Source organism: Solanum pennellii, chromosome 9 (assembly GCF_001406875.1).
Source record: "Solanum pennellii chromosome 9, SPENNV200".
NCBI classification, from domain to species: domain Eukaryota; kingdom Viridiplantae; phylum Streptophyta; class Magnoliopsida; order Solanales; family Solanaceae; genus Solanum; species Solanum pennellii.
This window is the reverse complement of record NC_028645.1, coordinates 73,603,129-73,619,548: the sequence shown is the minus strand read 5'-3', so window position 1 is coordinate 73,619,548 and position 16,420 is coordinate 73,603,129. Positions and strand designations below refer to the sequence as shown.

The 16,420-nt window shown below is 35.1% G+C and overlaps 2 protein-coding genes across 2 annotated transcripts; one reads left to right on the top strand and one right to left on the bottom strand.

The window, feature by feature from the left end:
- The first annotated feature begins 1,170 nt into the window (after window positions 1-1,170).
- LOC107031149 (isoamylase 2, chloroplastic) lies at window positions 1,171-4,957 on the top strand. Its single transcript, XM_015232393.2, has 2 exons — window positions 1,171-1,278; window positions 2,112-4,957. Exon 2 carries the CDS (start codon window positions 2,180-2,182, stop codon window positions 4,778-4,780), a length of 2,601 nt encoding a protein of 866 aa, XP_015087879.1. The 5' UTR covers window positions 1,171-1,278; window positions 2,112-2,179; the 3' UTR covers window positions 4,781-4,957.
- Window positions 4,958-5,046: 89 nt separating this feature from the next.
- LOC107031150 (protein PALE CRESS, chloroplastic) lies at window positions 5,047-10,791 on the bottom strand. The gene is made up of 7 exons (XM_015232394.2): window positions 10,625-10,791; window positions 10,465-10,529; window positions 9,724-9,918; window positions 7,829-7,915; window positions 7,121-7,171; window positions 5,889-6,071; window positions 5,047-5,693 (listed from the first exon to the last, which is right to left on the bottom strand). The coding sequence occupies exons 1-7, from the start codon at window positions 10,734-10,736 to the stop codon at window positions 5,460-5,462; spliced, it is 927 nt and encodes a 308-aa protein (XP_015087880.1). The 5' UTR covers window positions 10,737-10,791; the 3' UTR covers window positions 5,047-5,459.
- Window positions 10,792-16,420: the final 5,629 nt, after the last annotated feature.

Sequence of the window (16,420 nt, the reverse complement as noted above, 5' to 3'; positions counted from 1 at the left end):
TAAAATATAGACAAAAAAATAGTTTAATTTTTTTTCTTTAAACAAAGGAATGAAAGAAAAAAACAAAATAAGAATAAGAAACTCAAATAATTATAATAAAAGAAGTCAAAAAATAATTTATGTATTAAAAAAATTAAAATATACCTTAAACTTTGATAGAAGAATCATATATACCCCTAAATAATTTTTTAAAAAAATTAAAAGTAATAAATATAAATTTAAAACTAATTTTTTTAACTTCCGTTAAATGAAGGGTATATGTGAGCCATTTTGTAACGGCAGGGGTATATGTGAGCCGTTTGTATAACGGTAGGGGCATATATGAGCCACTTTCATAACGAGGGGTATATCAGCTGCAAATGACAAAGTTGAGGGGTATATTAGACCCTTTTCCCTTTTAACAAATTCAAAAGATAAAAACTATTTTGGTTTGAGTGATTTAAGTGGGGTCCATGTTTCAAATATTTGACGTGAGATATTTGAATTATTTTGATCAAGCAGAGGATTTAAGAAATAAAGGAAGATTTTGTAATATTTATTAAATTACTTTATAAAAGTCATGTTAATACTTAATTAATTATTTTTAATATTTTTTTTTATAATAATAGATTAAGTAAGATTCAATAAAATAAAATAAGGATGATGCTATCAAATAAAGGACAATTTTTTTGTGATGCATAAAAAAAAATAATGTCGTATAAATTGGAGTAACATTGAATTTTTTTTTTAAATTAAAATTCAAAATATTATGTGATTATTTTTTTCTATAAATATATTATTATGAGATATTTCACGGATCAAGAAGCAGTTGGGCCCATTTGCCCAAAAACCCATGTTCAACGGAAGAAATAAATAATTAATTGTATGATTTTTTGTGATTTTTATTTTTTTATTCTTTAAATAAATTAATCTTTATTTTTATCTTTAACTGAAACATATATTTATACTTTAAATATAATATATTAATATTTTAATGATGTAAAACATAAATATTAATTTTAACTCGAAATCAATTAAATATATGACTGCATTCTACTGAATAATTTGTGTCCTACATACCTAAACACTATTTGAAATTACAAACATAATTTGAGAGATATTAGGATTTAAAAATATAAAAATTTATATCTCGAAAAATCTAAAAATAATTTGCCTAAAATCATGAGGGAAAAAAAGGGGTCATATATGGAAATAACAGAAAAAGAACAAATAAATGGACCCAGATTGGTACTGCTCTCAAATTCCTCACATTCTGTTTCTCTGACTAAATCCTAATGGGTATGTTTTCACTTTCTCTCTCTACATTTTTTCATTTTTTCTTACTTTAATTTCTGCTTCAGACTAGATTTGGACTGATTTTTCATGCTAAACTACAAAAAAATTAGTATATTGTTTGTGTTTTGTTCACTTACATTTCTTAATAAAATCCTCAACTGGACTGTTATAGTGTAAATTCTTCTTTGCTTCCAATTTGATAATAGCTTCAAGTTGTGATAGACTGATACTATATGCTGTAACAATCAATTTTGATAATATTTGCTTAAAATGTTTGGTTCACAAAATAAAAAGTATTTAGCAAAACTGATTCATCAATACTAGTAATGACCTTTTTGATGTTATAAATTTGACCTGATTTATAGGTGGTACTCATTCTGTTTTAATTTGTTTGTCTGATTTTGGATTGAGTCGGAGTTTGAGAAAATAAAGAAAGACATTTGAATCTTGTGGTTTTAAAGCACTAAAGATAGGCAGAATGTATGAATAATTTTGTGATCTGTGGAAATTTAGAATTAAGTAGTTGTCGAAAAAGAAGTACAAACATTCTTTTTGAAATGGACTAAGAAGAAAATTAAGACGAACAAATTGAAACACGGGGAAGAGTATAAGTTGTTTACTTCAAGTATGTTTGCCCTCCGTTAATAGTTTGAGTCTACTGTTTTTTAAGGTAGTGGTGTATGATTCTTGCAATTTATTTCCGAGTTTAGTTCATCAGTTACTTCCATTATGGTGTTTTACTCTAGTCGTTCTACCTGTTGAAGAATTCTCGCCAAGGCAACTACCTCTTCCAACTCCTTTTCAGATAAGTAGTGTTTGTTTTTGTGTTTTTGCAGGACATGATTAAGAATATGTGATCCACCGAGTTCTATATCTGACCCTGTCATAACATTGAGTGCTGCTAATGGAAACTTCACCAATACAGTTGGCTGTGCATTCACATTTGTTGAGCTATGGCAGTACTGAGTCAACCAAGTTGGTTCCTGCATCGTCAGGTAACCGTGGGAAAATAGTATGCAGTCCAAGGAAGCTGGAATTGGAAGACATGAATTTCTCTGGCATAGGTCGAAATAATGATCAAGAAGCTCCTAGGAGAGCTCATAGACTAAAAGCACTATCAGGATCGAGAATTTCGCTTGTTCCATCTGCAAAAAGGGTTCCCACTTACCTTTTCAGGACAGCTATTGGTGGTCAAGTGAAAGTTTTCGTGGAAAAGACAAATGGAAAGTACAAAGTGCTTGTAGAAGTTTTGCCGTTGGAGCTCTCAGATGCACATTCTGAGCTGGTTATGGTTTGGGGTCTTTTTAGATCGGATGCTTCATGCTTTATGCCTCTAGATCTAAATAGACGTGGAGCAGATGGAAAAAGTAGTACTGTTGAAACACCATTTGTGCAAGGACCTTCAGGCAAGGTCACTGTTGAGCTGGATTTTGAAGTAAGTTTAGTCCCCTTCTATATCTCCTTCTATATGAAGTCACAACTAGTTTCTGACATGGAAAACTCAGAAATCAGAAGCCACAGGAACACGAATTTTGTTGTACCGGTTGGTCTCAGTTCAGGGCATCCTGCTCCATTGGGTATTTCCTTTCAGCCAGATGGATACGTGAATTTCGCTCTCTACTCACGCAGTGCAAAGGGTGTAGTTTTGTGCTTGTATGATGACATATCAGTTGAAAAACCTTCTTTAGAAATTGATCTAGATCCTTATATTAATCGATCAGGTGATATTTGGCATGCTGCTTTAGATTGTTCTTTGCCATTTAAGACTTATGGTTATAGATTTAAGGCGGCTACTTCTGGGAAGGGAGAGCTGGTTCTTTTGGACCCATATGCTAAGGTTATAAGGAGTGTTATTCCTCGTCAGGGTGGGTCTGAGATACGTCCAAAATATCTTGGAGAACTATGCCTTGAACCTGGCTATGATTGGAGCGGTGATGTCCCTCCTAGCTTACCTATGGAGAAACTAATAATTTACCGCATAAACGTGACTCATTTTACAAAGGACAAGTCCAGCAAGCTACCTGATAACCTTGCTGGAACTTTCTCTGGCATTAGCGAAAAATGGCACCATTTGAAAGATCTTGGTGTGAATGCAATGTTACTGGAGCCAATTTTCCCTTTCGATGAGCAGAAAGGACCCTATTATCCGTGGCATTTCTTTTCACCTGGAAATATGTATGGACCTTCTGGTGACCCTCTTTCTGTCATTAAAACTATGAAGGATATGGTTAAGAAATTACATGCTAACGGGATAGAGGTTTTTCTTGAAGTTGTTTTCACTCACACTGCAGAGGATGCACCTTTGATGAATGTTGATAACTTTTCATATTGCATAAAAGGTGGTCAGGATCTGAATATTCAAAATGCATTGAATTGCAATTGCCCCATAGTCCAACAAATGATTTTGGACTGTCTCCGCCACTGGGTAATTGAGTTTCATATTGATGGTTTTGTTTTTGTTAACGCTTCTTCCTTGTTGAGAGGGTTCAATGGAGAGATTCTATCTCGTCCTCCATTAGTTGAAGCTATTGCCTTTGATCTTATCCTTTCAAAGGTCAAGATGATTGCAGATAATTGGAATCCATTAACCAATGATTCTACGGAAAATTTATTCCCTCACTGGAGGAGATGGGCAGAGATAAATATGAGATTTTGTGATGACATTCGAGACTTCTTGAGAGGTGAGGGTCTTCTAAGCAATCTAGCAACACGACTTTGTGGAAGTGGGGATATCTTCGCAGGTGGACGAGGTCCTGCATTCTCTTTCAATTATATTGCCAGAAATTCTGGACTTACACTTGTTGACCTGGTTAGCTTCAGTAATAGTGAAGTGGCTTCAGAGTTAAGTTGGAACTGTGGACAAGAAGGCGCCACGACTAATAGTATTGTCCTAGAGAGACGACTTAAACAAGTTCGTAATTTTCTGTTCATATTGTTCATTTCTCTAGGTGTACCAGTACTTAACATGGGAGACGAGTGTGGTCAGTCTTCAGGAGGTTCCCCAGCATATGATGCTCGAAAATCTTTGGATTGGAATACTTTAAAAACTGGTTTTGGGACTCAGATTGCCCAGTTTATTTCATTCTTGAGTAATTTAAGAATGAGAAGAAGTGATCTTCTTCAAAAGAGAAACTTCTTGAAGGAAGAAAACATCCAGTGGCATGGGAGTGACCAATCTCCTCCGAAATGGGATGACCCATCTAGCAAATTCTTGGCTATGACTTTGAAGGCCGATGCTGAAGTCAGCCATACATTACTCTCTGATATCGGAGGTGACCTGTTTGTTGCTTTCAATGGGGCTGGTGATTCAGAGAGTGTTATCCTTCCACCACCTCCAACAGATATGGTATGGTATCGTCTCGTTGACACAGCCCTCCCTTTTCCTGGGTTTTTTGATGAGAAGGGAACTCCAGTTGAAGATGAATTAGTTGCATATGAGATGAAGTCTCACAGCTGTGTGCTGTTTGAAGCTCAGAGACTAACTGAAATAGATTCTAGCAAGTGAAAGAAACAGATTTAGACTTTCTTCTAAGAGGCAATAGTTTGTAAAGCCCCTAAGTATATGTATGTTTAAATAAGAGGTTTTTTTTTTTCTGAATAAATAAAAAGTTTTTACTGAGAGTTCTTGTGTCTAAACATTTTCTTTTGCAGCTTCAAATATGTAAAGGATGTTTGTAATGTAGATCAAATACAGTGAAAAGGATGTTGAAAGATAGACATGCAATTATGTCTTTAACATTGCTAATACCATGATTTGTCACCTACTAAACATACATAATATAACATCAAATAGAGTGTAAAAAAATGTACTGAACAAGGTATTAGTAATACACAAAACTACTACATACATTATGATTCTTAATGTATCCTTCCAAACAACCCCTAAATGTACACTAGGTAAAGCTTCAGATGCTATTCTTCCAGCTAATACATAGACACTCTACTCGGCTGGGAAGGAGCAGAAGCACACAGTTCTTTTCCATGGGGAGGGGAAGGAAGGAGAAATGGCAAAATTATCTTACATAAGATGTCACAACTTGGTGGCATGGAGTCGTCGTAACTATAATGGTAGTAGGAACCTTACGAACTGGACATATTATCAATGAACCTTCTGTGAACTTTTCTTCTCTAATGAGATTTCTACTCTGCCTATATTTCTAAATTGGGAAGAGGCAGCAACTTGACTACCAAACCAAGTTGATGGCCAGGTCCAAAAGACTTTCTACTTGATGTATTGCGCGTTGCTTCTCCTGTTGTTTCAATCTACTCGCGACTGATTCTGGATCAAGTCCTTGTGCTTCTAATGATTCTGTATATTCAGATCGCACCTCCTTTAACAGTTCGTCCACCTCTCTGACAAAATCTATCCTCAAAAGCATATCGTCAGCTTCCAAAGTTGGTCTTAGAGGACCTTGATGCTAACAAGAAATGCAAAGTTAGAAAAGCAACTTTAGATGCCTTAACGTAACAAATTAATGTGCTTATACCACATATAGAGAAGTGAATGTAATATCACACAAGTAAAATCAGGTTATGCCGTTCTGTGAGAGAAAACTGTGATGATACACAGTTCATATTAAATCAGAAAACAACTTGAAAGAGTACAATTATACCGTGTCAATGTCGAAACCTGCAGGTACAAGAATACTAAATGGGTCCTCTCGAGGAAATGTATCAACCATACGTTTTTTACATGCCTTGAGCCATCCTTCATTGTCTAGTCCACCATCATGCATATTCAGAAGATCATTCAGTAGTCTCATGGCAGGAGTTGCTTCCCGCTTCAAAATCTCTGTCTAAATGCAAGGATAAAGGTTTTAGACAAGAAAAACAATAGACAGACAGAGAAAGCTGTGTATTTTTCCCGCATGATGAGAGATAAAACACGATCGTGTACAGTCAGGAAAAGACATGAGCAAAAGCCTGTAATATAAAGACAAACTAAAAAAGGAAGGACACGAGTGAGAGATAAAAATAAACAGTAAATCACATCTACTTGGCCCATTCGTCAAAGGTCCACAAATGGGTAAGATACTTATCAAAGCTGGATACTTGAGATGATGAGCACTTCCTTAAAATGGCAGTCAACCACAAAAAAGTTACTTTAGGCAGGCAGAGGGATACAACACTATCAAGGTTAAAATTACCAAGTATAATAGAGTTAAATGAAAATACAGGTGACTTTAGGGCTAAAATCATCGCTCAAGTATAACCCAAACTTAGAGTACATTCTTACGGTATAATTATGAACAAAAAACATCCTTCAACTATCCCTACATTTTGCAATAAACAACCTTATGTTAAAAAACTAGCAGCTGAAATAAATCCATGTGTCAAGCACATGACTTCCTCCCAAATCTCCATATACTGTACGGATTTCTTCATCTTCATAAACAATAGCCACAAAATGTTGGGACTCTCCTTTTATGTTTTTGTGCAGAAAAAAAATCTGCTCCAGTGGGTACAGCTATGAACTTCATACAATTTATCATACTATAGTATAGATGAGCCTTATAGAATTAGCATTTAGGTAGAAGTCTACATAAGGATCAGGGGAAGGAATTGGGAGGAAATCAATTGTACAGTATATGGAGATTTGGGAGGAAGTTATGTGCACATGTATTTGTCTCAGCTGTTAGTTTTTTAACATAAGGATGTTTATTGCAAAGTTTGGGATATCTAAAGGATGTTTTTGTTACCATAAGGATATACCCTAAGTTTGGGTTATACTTGAGGGATGATTTTAGCCCAAACCCCTAAAAGAGTCTATGTTTTAAATAAATGATATCAAAGAAATACGAGTTTTGGGTCAGGACCGCTTCTACAGAAGACTGTTTTCACATACCTCAACTCGCCTGTACAAGAGATCAAGACTTCGAACTGCATCTTTCTCATCCTGGAATGCACAAAAAAGAAATTTTACACACATTAGATTTTTCTTTTGTTCCTTTTACTAAAGAGTTAGCGATGAGGGCTCACTAAGCTACCACACATGGACTTCTAGAGGATATTCTATACAAGCACAGAACTAGGAGGCTGCATAGTCTTCTATTACACCAAAGTATGAAAAAGACTTATTCCCATTTCCACACTTCCTATGCAACAATACCATACTAATCAAAGATTGCACAGTGCATATGAAGGAATTTAAGCACATGACTATGGAATCTAAAGGAATTGACAGAATTGTCAATAAAGTGATGAACAATACCAAAAGTTTTAATATTGCATGAAATATCATCCATGGCGCATTTCATCATTTAATTGTCACAGTAAGTCCTGTAAATTTTCTCATTTAAACTAAGCCATTTTATTTTGGGAAAACCTTGTATAGATTCTGCTCCAAATTCGCTACTCTGTAGGAATGATTAAATTTTGCAGCAGACACCGGTTTCCATCTGAGCTCATGAACTAAAGAACATGCTAAAGTGATGTGACACATACACTGACGACCAAAAGGAGAATCCATCGCACAAACAAGCAAAAGCAAAGGAAATACAAAAGGGTAGCTGAGCTAGTCATAGAAAGGTAAGATAAGCCATAAAATGCTTACATCACGCCGAGCAAGATCAAGCCGATTCCATATGATCAATAGAACAAGTTCATCAAGTTCACCTTTTTCTGCAGCTGCCTCAATTTTCTGCACATAAACATCAAAACAGGATCCATAGAAGGAAAAATGTCCAATAAGAAATGTGTGGTTTAGGCAGATGTCACAGCCGTAGGGGTGTACATAGGGCGGCTTGGTTTGGTTTTTCATTTTAAAAAAATCTAAACCAATTATGTCGGTTTATTAAATCTAAAAATCAAATCAAACCATATAAATTCGGTTTTTTCGGTTTAGGCTTTAGTCGGTTCTTTTGGATTTTTTTCGGTTTTTTCGATTTTTTACAACTTTACGGTACTTGAAAAAGCGATCAAATATTTTTTCACTTACCTATGTGATATACTAAACATAAAAAATGTTAAGTGAATAGAAATTTTCGAAAGGACTGTAAAACTCACACGAGTACAAAATAGTTTTTTTTTTTTTTTTTTTGAGAAATATCAACGTTCATTATGTTAAATTAATAAGATTAAAGGCTAGAGGCAAACTGAATACAAAAAAAATTTACAAAGTAAATTGCTAACTTCGAATTTGAAAAACTATAACAATATAATTGTAACTTCGTATCTTAATAAAAATAAAATTTTTACAATTTTTACAAGTCCAAATTTAAAATAAAATATATAAACATTGAAAACTATAAACTAACTAAAAATATATTAACAAAGTAGATTATAAATAATATTTTTAGTATATATAATATTTATAAAATTTTACAAGCCCAAATTTGAAATAAAATGTATAAAATTGAAAACTATAAACTAACTAAAAATATATCAACAAAATAGAATATATGTAAATAATATTTTTTATCGACAAACAGAATAAATTGTAGATATATATATGTCGGTTTGGTTTGGTTTGACTTTTTTTCTTCTAATACCAAATCAAACCAAGAGTAGTCTGTTTTTCGTCGGTTCGGTTTGACTTGTACGCCTCAAACCCAGTTGTAAACAAAAGCCGGGTGTTAAGGTGGAGAAAGGTAGAGTGGCAGGCCCATTATCCACCATGGTACCATCCAAACCTCGGTATTTCTCAGTCATCAAAAAAGAAAAATTGAAATAGACAGATCAATATCATAAGAAAAGGATTTAATAGGAAGATGTTTATGTATATTCTATGTCACATCCAAGTAGCTGAAGTTCAAGTATAATAGATAGATAGATTTCACAAGCAAGAAGAGTTCTAAAGGCTAAATTAACAGCACGATCGATAACCATAACTCAGGAAAGATGTCTCTCAAGAGAAAGAAGGGTTGTTGGGGATCAATTCTGTAACCTACAGAAGGAGGAGAAATCTATAGCTCCAAAACTGAACTCTTCTACTAATTTTCTCAAGGCCACATAAATCAACATGATCAATAAATTAATTTGTACAACTCTAAATTAGCAATTGATGAAAAAAAATCGTATCCTTGAGAAATGAGGATTTTTGCTTCTGACTCTCTTGAAGGGGACACGAGGTAACAAGGGGTAGGTAAAGCTAAAAGATAACCCCTTTGCTACTAGTTTTCTTACTAAGACATCGGTAAGGCCAAAGAGAATAATTTCTTCTTATCGAAAAAAGGAAAAAGAAAAAAACAAAGCAATTAGTGATTTTCTTGTTTGTATTAACACCAGCTCCGTTACAACTTTCACATTGTTCAGATTCTCCTAGACTGGGTATTTAAGTCAAATACTTAACAAGGTACAATGTTAATGTTCTCATAAAGGCTAAAATTCTATTATTCTAGAAAACAAATACAGTTTGCATCACATGGAAGGCCTCATACACCTTGAGTATATTATCTATAACCAACCAGAAATAAATAAGAATATACATTAGCAATAAAAGTTGTTCACCTCTTCCACTTCTTCAGCTGATCTAATGAAGCTGGCAACCAATTTCTTGGCCTTTACAAGCTCTTCTTCTGGATAATCTTTCAATCGCAATCCAATTTCACGATATTCATCTATCTTTTCCTCCTCTTCCTCTTCCTCTTGTTGACGTCGTCTATGCAATTCCTTAGTCTTTTCCCTTTGTTTAGCTTGCCATTCCTATTAAGAGAAAGCTTAGCACCACATTAACCTTCCTTTTTGCTTATACATTACTCTCTCTACAATAATTTATACTCCATTACAGTATTACTCCAAAGGTTTTGGACTAGGCACAAAGTTTAAGAATGAAAAGAATACTTCTGAAACTTGTGATCTTAAACTAAAATTGGTAGAATGTACCACAATGCTCTTAATCTTGTGGTCTTCTCGAAGTTAGTATTTAAGAGTTTCTCGAGAGAGATTAAAAAGGAAAGTAAGACAGCCAAATTGAAACAAAGGGGGTACTTGCGAGCACTAAATTTAGAATCTTTTGACCCTTGTAACCTTATCTTTTACCCTTTTTCAAGAACCAAACTAGAAACCAGTAATCCAACCAAAATTATTACAAGGAATGTCAGTAGCTCAGCTGGTTGGGGTTTGATTCCCCGTCTTCCCTACCCCAATTTTTGGATAATTTATTGGTGACATATAGGAATTGTATGCTCAAACATCAAAAATGAAACAGACCCAGAAACAATAAGAGGCCAAAAAAAAAAAAGAACGTACATCATCATAAAATTCCTTTGGAAGTCCATAAAGGTCCTTCTCTTCAATCCCCTTGCTTCGCAATGCTAAAAATTGAAACTTTTTAGATTCTTTCAATCATTTAATCTCAAAATTGAAAGAAAAAAAAAACTAGGAAAAGATTATAGTAGAAATGGCTGACCTGTGGTTGATGGAAATTTGATTGAGTTAAAAGTTGAGAGAGATGAAGTTGAAGGAAAGGAATGAAGGAAAACAGTGGCAGTGCATGTTAATCCCAGAGCTATTGACTCCATTTTCTTGATGCCTAAACTGGGTGTTCCCTAAAACCCCAGATAAATCCTCTCCATTTTTATGTATTTATATATTCTTTTTTAAATAATATTATGTATATTTAATCACGAAATTAGAACTACTCTCTCTTTCTCAAAAAAAAAAAAAAGGGTTCGATCAATCGCATAACTTTTTCTTTTTTCGATCTCCTTTCGAAGGAGAGACCTTTAGATTTCTAATCTAGTAGGATCGGACGACTTTCTTTGCCCCAACTTGGCGAATCGCATTCCCGCACAACGAAATTCTTTGTTTGTGTGCCCTCACCGTTCTTGCGTAGTCTTTCAACGATTGGGAAGGCAGTTGTAGAAATGAAATTAAATATTTTAACATAGATTTTTCTATTGTTTGTCACTTTTAACCTATCAAAAAAAGGTAATCGTTCTTTTCATGTTTATTCTTAATATTAATTATTCATCCTCAAATTATTCTTTAATACCTAATGTTAAACATCATTTAATTGGGATAGTATGATAAGTAATCTTGCCAGTCATGGTTTTCTTAAGGCATAACAGATAAATATGCCTTTTAATAAATCCAAATTTGTTCGCAACAAATTTTCATAAGCACGGAAAATCAACTGCAAGCAAAATAAATAAAAGAAAAATGTGGTTTTATTAATGAATCTTGTGAGTACAATTCTATTGTTCTCTTGATTCTTCTCTCCTAGGTTTCTCCGTGATTCGAGAGCCTTCAGTAGCGTATTTCTCGAATGCAGGATGATGTGGACCTCCTTGAGATGTATTTGATCTCCAGGAATGTAGGAAAGCGCTTCGTTGTTGCAAGTTGATCTCCGGGAAGAACACCATTGATCAATCCTTTGAAGAGCTATTTAGTTGATGTCGTACTTATGTAGACCTCCTTGAGATGTATTTGATCTTCGCGAACGTCGGGAAGCGCTTCGTCGTTGCAAGTTGATCTTCGGGCTGAACTCCGTAGATCACTCCTTCAAAGAGCTATGTCGTTGATGTTGTAGCTTTCTCCAATTGCAGAATGCTTGTTGAAGTGTTTTTTTCTCTTTTGAATGTCATGTCCATCCCCTATTTATAGTTGTAAGGGATGGACAAGGTTGCTTGTGATTGGCCAAAGGATGTCATTTTGACACTTGGTGCATTGTGATTCATTCTTTCATTTGATTGGGACTACCACCTCATTTGGACACGTGGCTTCACCTTGTTGGTCTTTGATGTCTAGTCATTATGGCACGTGGCATGAGTTTGGGCTTCAAGGTGAAATGGACCTTGGACTTGAATTTAATAAAAATGGACTTATTTATTTGTAAAGGCCAAATTAATCATTCAACCCAAATAAACATGGATTTAATTCAAATTTTGTATGAATTAAATCCAATAAAATTTGTGTGTCTACAGATGCCCCCTACTTCAAGCCTTGTTAAGTGTAGGTTTGCCAACACTTGGTGAGAAGACTTGAAGTATTCATGTATGCGTATTTTTTTAGACGTGTCAACGTGTAGGCTTGTCGAATTTGACGACAAAAGTTGAAGTCTTTATGAAGGCATTGTTGAGACTTCAAAAGTATTTGTTTCTTTTCATCGCATTCTAACTAGGTCACTACAAATGATTTGTTTGTAGTGATCTCAATTTTTTTTTGTTTAAACATTCTTGCTTGACAACCCCTTGGACCCTCTATATTGATTCCAAATAGATAGATCTAGTGACTAGTAACATTGTGTGATCTTCCTTGCAAGGTGTGAGAAGAACAAGAGATTGATTGGATCTTGACTCAAATAAAAGGAATATTGACTTTCCTTTGGTTGATTTTGTGAGAATCATTCTTCACATCTCAAGACTTCTTGCTTTCCTTTTGAGTGTTAGCAATTTTCATTTAGATGGTAGGAATTGATATGATTTTATTCTTCCAGTTTTACCAAAAATTTCCTTGTACAAGAAATAACAATTATTCAAAGGAACTTCTATATAAGAATCTTCCCTCTACAAAGGATTAATCAAAGAATCGTTGGAAAAATAATTCTTCTAACCAAATCAATGTGTAACTCCAAATTTGGTGTCTTCTTTTCTCAATCTCGTGCTGTCCCAATAAAATTTTGTTTTCTTAGTGTAGAAATATCCAAATGACAAGCGACTTTGTTTGATATAAACAAAATTCGTAGTACTGCAGCCTATCCAAAAATCAGCCTTAAAAACCTTCCAGGGTGTCGGGAATCAATTTTTGAAGTCGGATTCCAAATCTGTCAGTTCTTCTCACAGCTATGCGTGATCTCGCCAAAACATCAGTTTCTTGGTGTAGGAACATTCAAACGATGAGAAGCTTGATTCTAGAGAAACTAGACTTCGAGTAATATGACATATTCAAAAATCAGAGTTAGAAACCTTTTGGATCGACGGGAATCAATTTTTGAAGTTGGACCCTAAATCTGGACGTTATTCTCATGGCTATGCGCGATCTCGCCAAAACATCAGTTTCTTGGTGTAGCAACATTTAAACAATTAGAGCCTTGATTTTAGAGAAATTAGATTTCGAGTACTATGACATATCCAAAAATCACAGTTAGAACCTTTTGGATCGACGAGAATCAATTTTTGAAGTTGGACCCTAAATCTGGACGTTCTTCTCACGGCTATGCGCGATCTTGCCAAAACACCATTTTCTTGGTATATGAACATTCAGACGATGAGCGGTTTGATTCTGGATAAACTAGACTTTGAGTATTACGACATATCCAAAAATCACAGTTAGAAACCTTTCGGATCGACGGGATCAATTTCCGAAGTTGAACCCCAAATCTGGACGTTCTTCTCACGGCTATGCGCAATCTCGCCAAAACATCACTTTCTTGGTGTAGGAGCATTCAAATGATGATACACTTGATTATGATGAAACTAGACTTTTGGTTATACGACATATCCAAAAATCAATGTTCAACTCCTTTCGGATCGACGGAAATCAAATTTTGAAGTTGATCATCAAATCTGGAAGTTCCCCTCATGGATTTGCGTCTTTTGGATTTTTCTTGTTTCTCTTTCTTGCAGGTAATAGTTGTGGTTTTGCATCTTTATTTTGTATTGACATGTTTCTTAAACATGGGAGATTGATTTTCAAGATCCGATTTGACAGTAATTCAAAACTTCGTGCTATTGGCACTGCTATGTCAAACAAGATTGTTGTGCTGCTGCTCATGTTTGTCATGTCATATTGAAGGTCATGCACTTACTACATGTGTTATCAGAAGTATATCAACCAAGAAAAATTGAAAACTTCATGCAGTTGGCATCGATGGCTCCAATTTTTATTCTTTTTTTGTTTCAGGTTTCCAAAGGAGCGTCAACAATCTCGACATCTTATCAAGAAAATGTAAATAACATTCGTAATTGCAAAGGAACACTTGATGTACCTACACTTCTGATTGTAGTTTTTGCATATTACAATTTAGCGCGGCATCTACCTTTTCAAACGAGGATTTGGCAAACAATCATTTAGTGTTTCATCTTAAACCTTCATCACAGAGTTGGTTGAGAAAATCGACTTCTTTAGCTTTCATTGGAGACTTGGCGAGACACTATTTGAAGAATTCACCTTTCTTACGGCATCGGTGGAATCAACTTGTCACTTTGAAATCAACTCACAATTTTATCCTTCTTGACTTTTCAGCTTGGCGCATCGTAGTATAAAATTCACAACTCAAAGTAGGAGTATTGAAATTGCGATTTTCTTTTTCCGATGGAAAAACAACTCAAAGAACTACACTATGTGTAAAAATCACGGCCAAAACATGTACGGATTTTTACAAATATGCCTGCTCAGTTTAATTTCAAAATCTGATGGTCTATTCAGCAGCTTTGAGCGGTCGTGGTAGAAACTCCATAACTTGGCATAGAAACATCTTGATCACAAGTCAATTTTTACGTTGCGGAGCAAACTCTAGAATTGCAATATATGTGAAAATCATGGTCAAAACCTTTGTGAATTTTTACAAATGAGCCTTTGAAGTCAGCTAAGATGTCTTGTTCAACTTTTTTCTTTTGCTCATTTTTGACATATTTGAACTCATATACTAGCTATATGATTTTAAAGATTTAGTGTGATGATCCCGCAATGCCATCAACTTTTTTTTTACACATTTGACTGAACTTAGAGTGATTACTCCAAGTGCCTACGTACCTCGGTGAAGAGGATCAAGTCATATCGTAGTTCAAGATGATGAGTTTTTTTAGGCCGTATACAGTTTATACTCTTGCAGGTCAGGGGTAACATGCAGTTTATGCTCATACCTTAAAGGAGCGTTGTAACTTGTAGTTTAGGCTCGCACGTTAAGGAGCACTTCAGGAAAGAATTCCATCAATGTAGTTGGTCTTCTAACCTTTTGTGATGAATCATTAATGTACTTCACTTGAGAGTTGGATTACATGCTTTCGTATTGCCGAAGTTGATTCATAATTGATTTTGTGTCAACTTTTGAATATCGGAGTTTAGAATTACCTTGATGATTCTGCCTTTTGCAAGCGACCAAAGTCCAAGTGTCATCACCCTCTTTATTGAAGAAGGCATCTACCTTGGATGTGATTGTTGTGTTCTTCAAGACGGAAACTTCAACTGATTCAAAGCTCCCAAACTGCAGTATGATGACATCTTCTTCAATTTTTAGCGATGCCACGGGATGTAGAACTTCTGAAATTGAATCATAATCTAGTTTGACACTAGCATGATTTATCTCAGCTGTCTCATCGTCGTCAATGATGATCTTTCCCTCTCGTACCAATGTCATGATCTTTTCCTTTAAAGTGAAGCATTTTGCGGTGTGATGACCGATGATGCGGCGAAATTTACAATACATAGGATCATCGACTTTATTGGATTTTTCGGGTCTCTTTGACTCTGAGAGTGCAATGACTTTCTTGGTTAGCAGCTCATCAAGAATCGCAGGAACGTTGGAGTCTGGAAAGAGATACTCTTTTGCTTGTAACTCCTTCAAGGTAGATTGATTTTTCACTTCTCGCATTTGCTAATGTGCTACAATCTCTTTGAACTTTTGTCTCCCGGAGGCTTTCATAGAAGTTGTGGTTACCGTCATGGACTCATTAGTTGTGTAGTCTAACGACTCTTTGAATTGTATGTCTTCTTTTTTGGGATCAAAGACATGTGATTTCTTTCCATGGCTTGCAATGTTCAACTCCATGTCATGAGCGCGTGTAGCTAATTCTTCAAAAGTTTGAGGCTTAATCCCTTGAAGGATATCTACAAGGCCCCAATGCATTCCTTGTATACAAATTTTGATTGCAGAGATTTCAGAAAGTTGATCCTTGCAATCTAAGCTCAACTTTCACCAACGATTGATGTAGTCCACAACGAGTTCATCCTTACCTTGTTTTGTGTTTGTCAATTCCATCATGCTCACTGCACGGGGGGTACTGTAGAAACGATTGAGAAATTGATTTTCTAGTTGTCCCCAACTATCAATTCATTCATGCTCCAAGTCCATATACCAATCAAAGGCGTTTTCTTTTGAAGAACGGACAAATTACTTGACAAGAAGATCATCATGTGTACCGTTACTGTTACAAGTCTCGACGAAATGGGCATTATGTTGCCTTGGATTTCCCCTTCCATCAAATTGCTGCAATTTTGGTGATTGATATCCAATTGGCATTAGTAAACCCTCGATTCGGTTAGA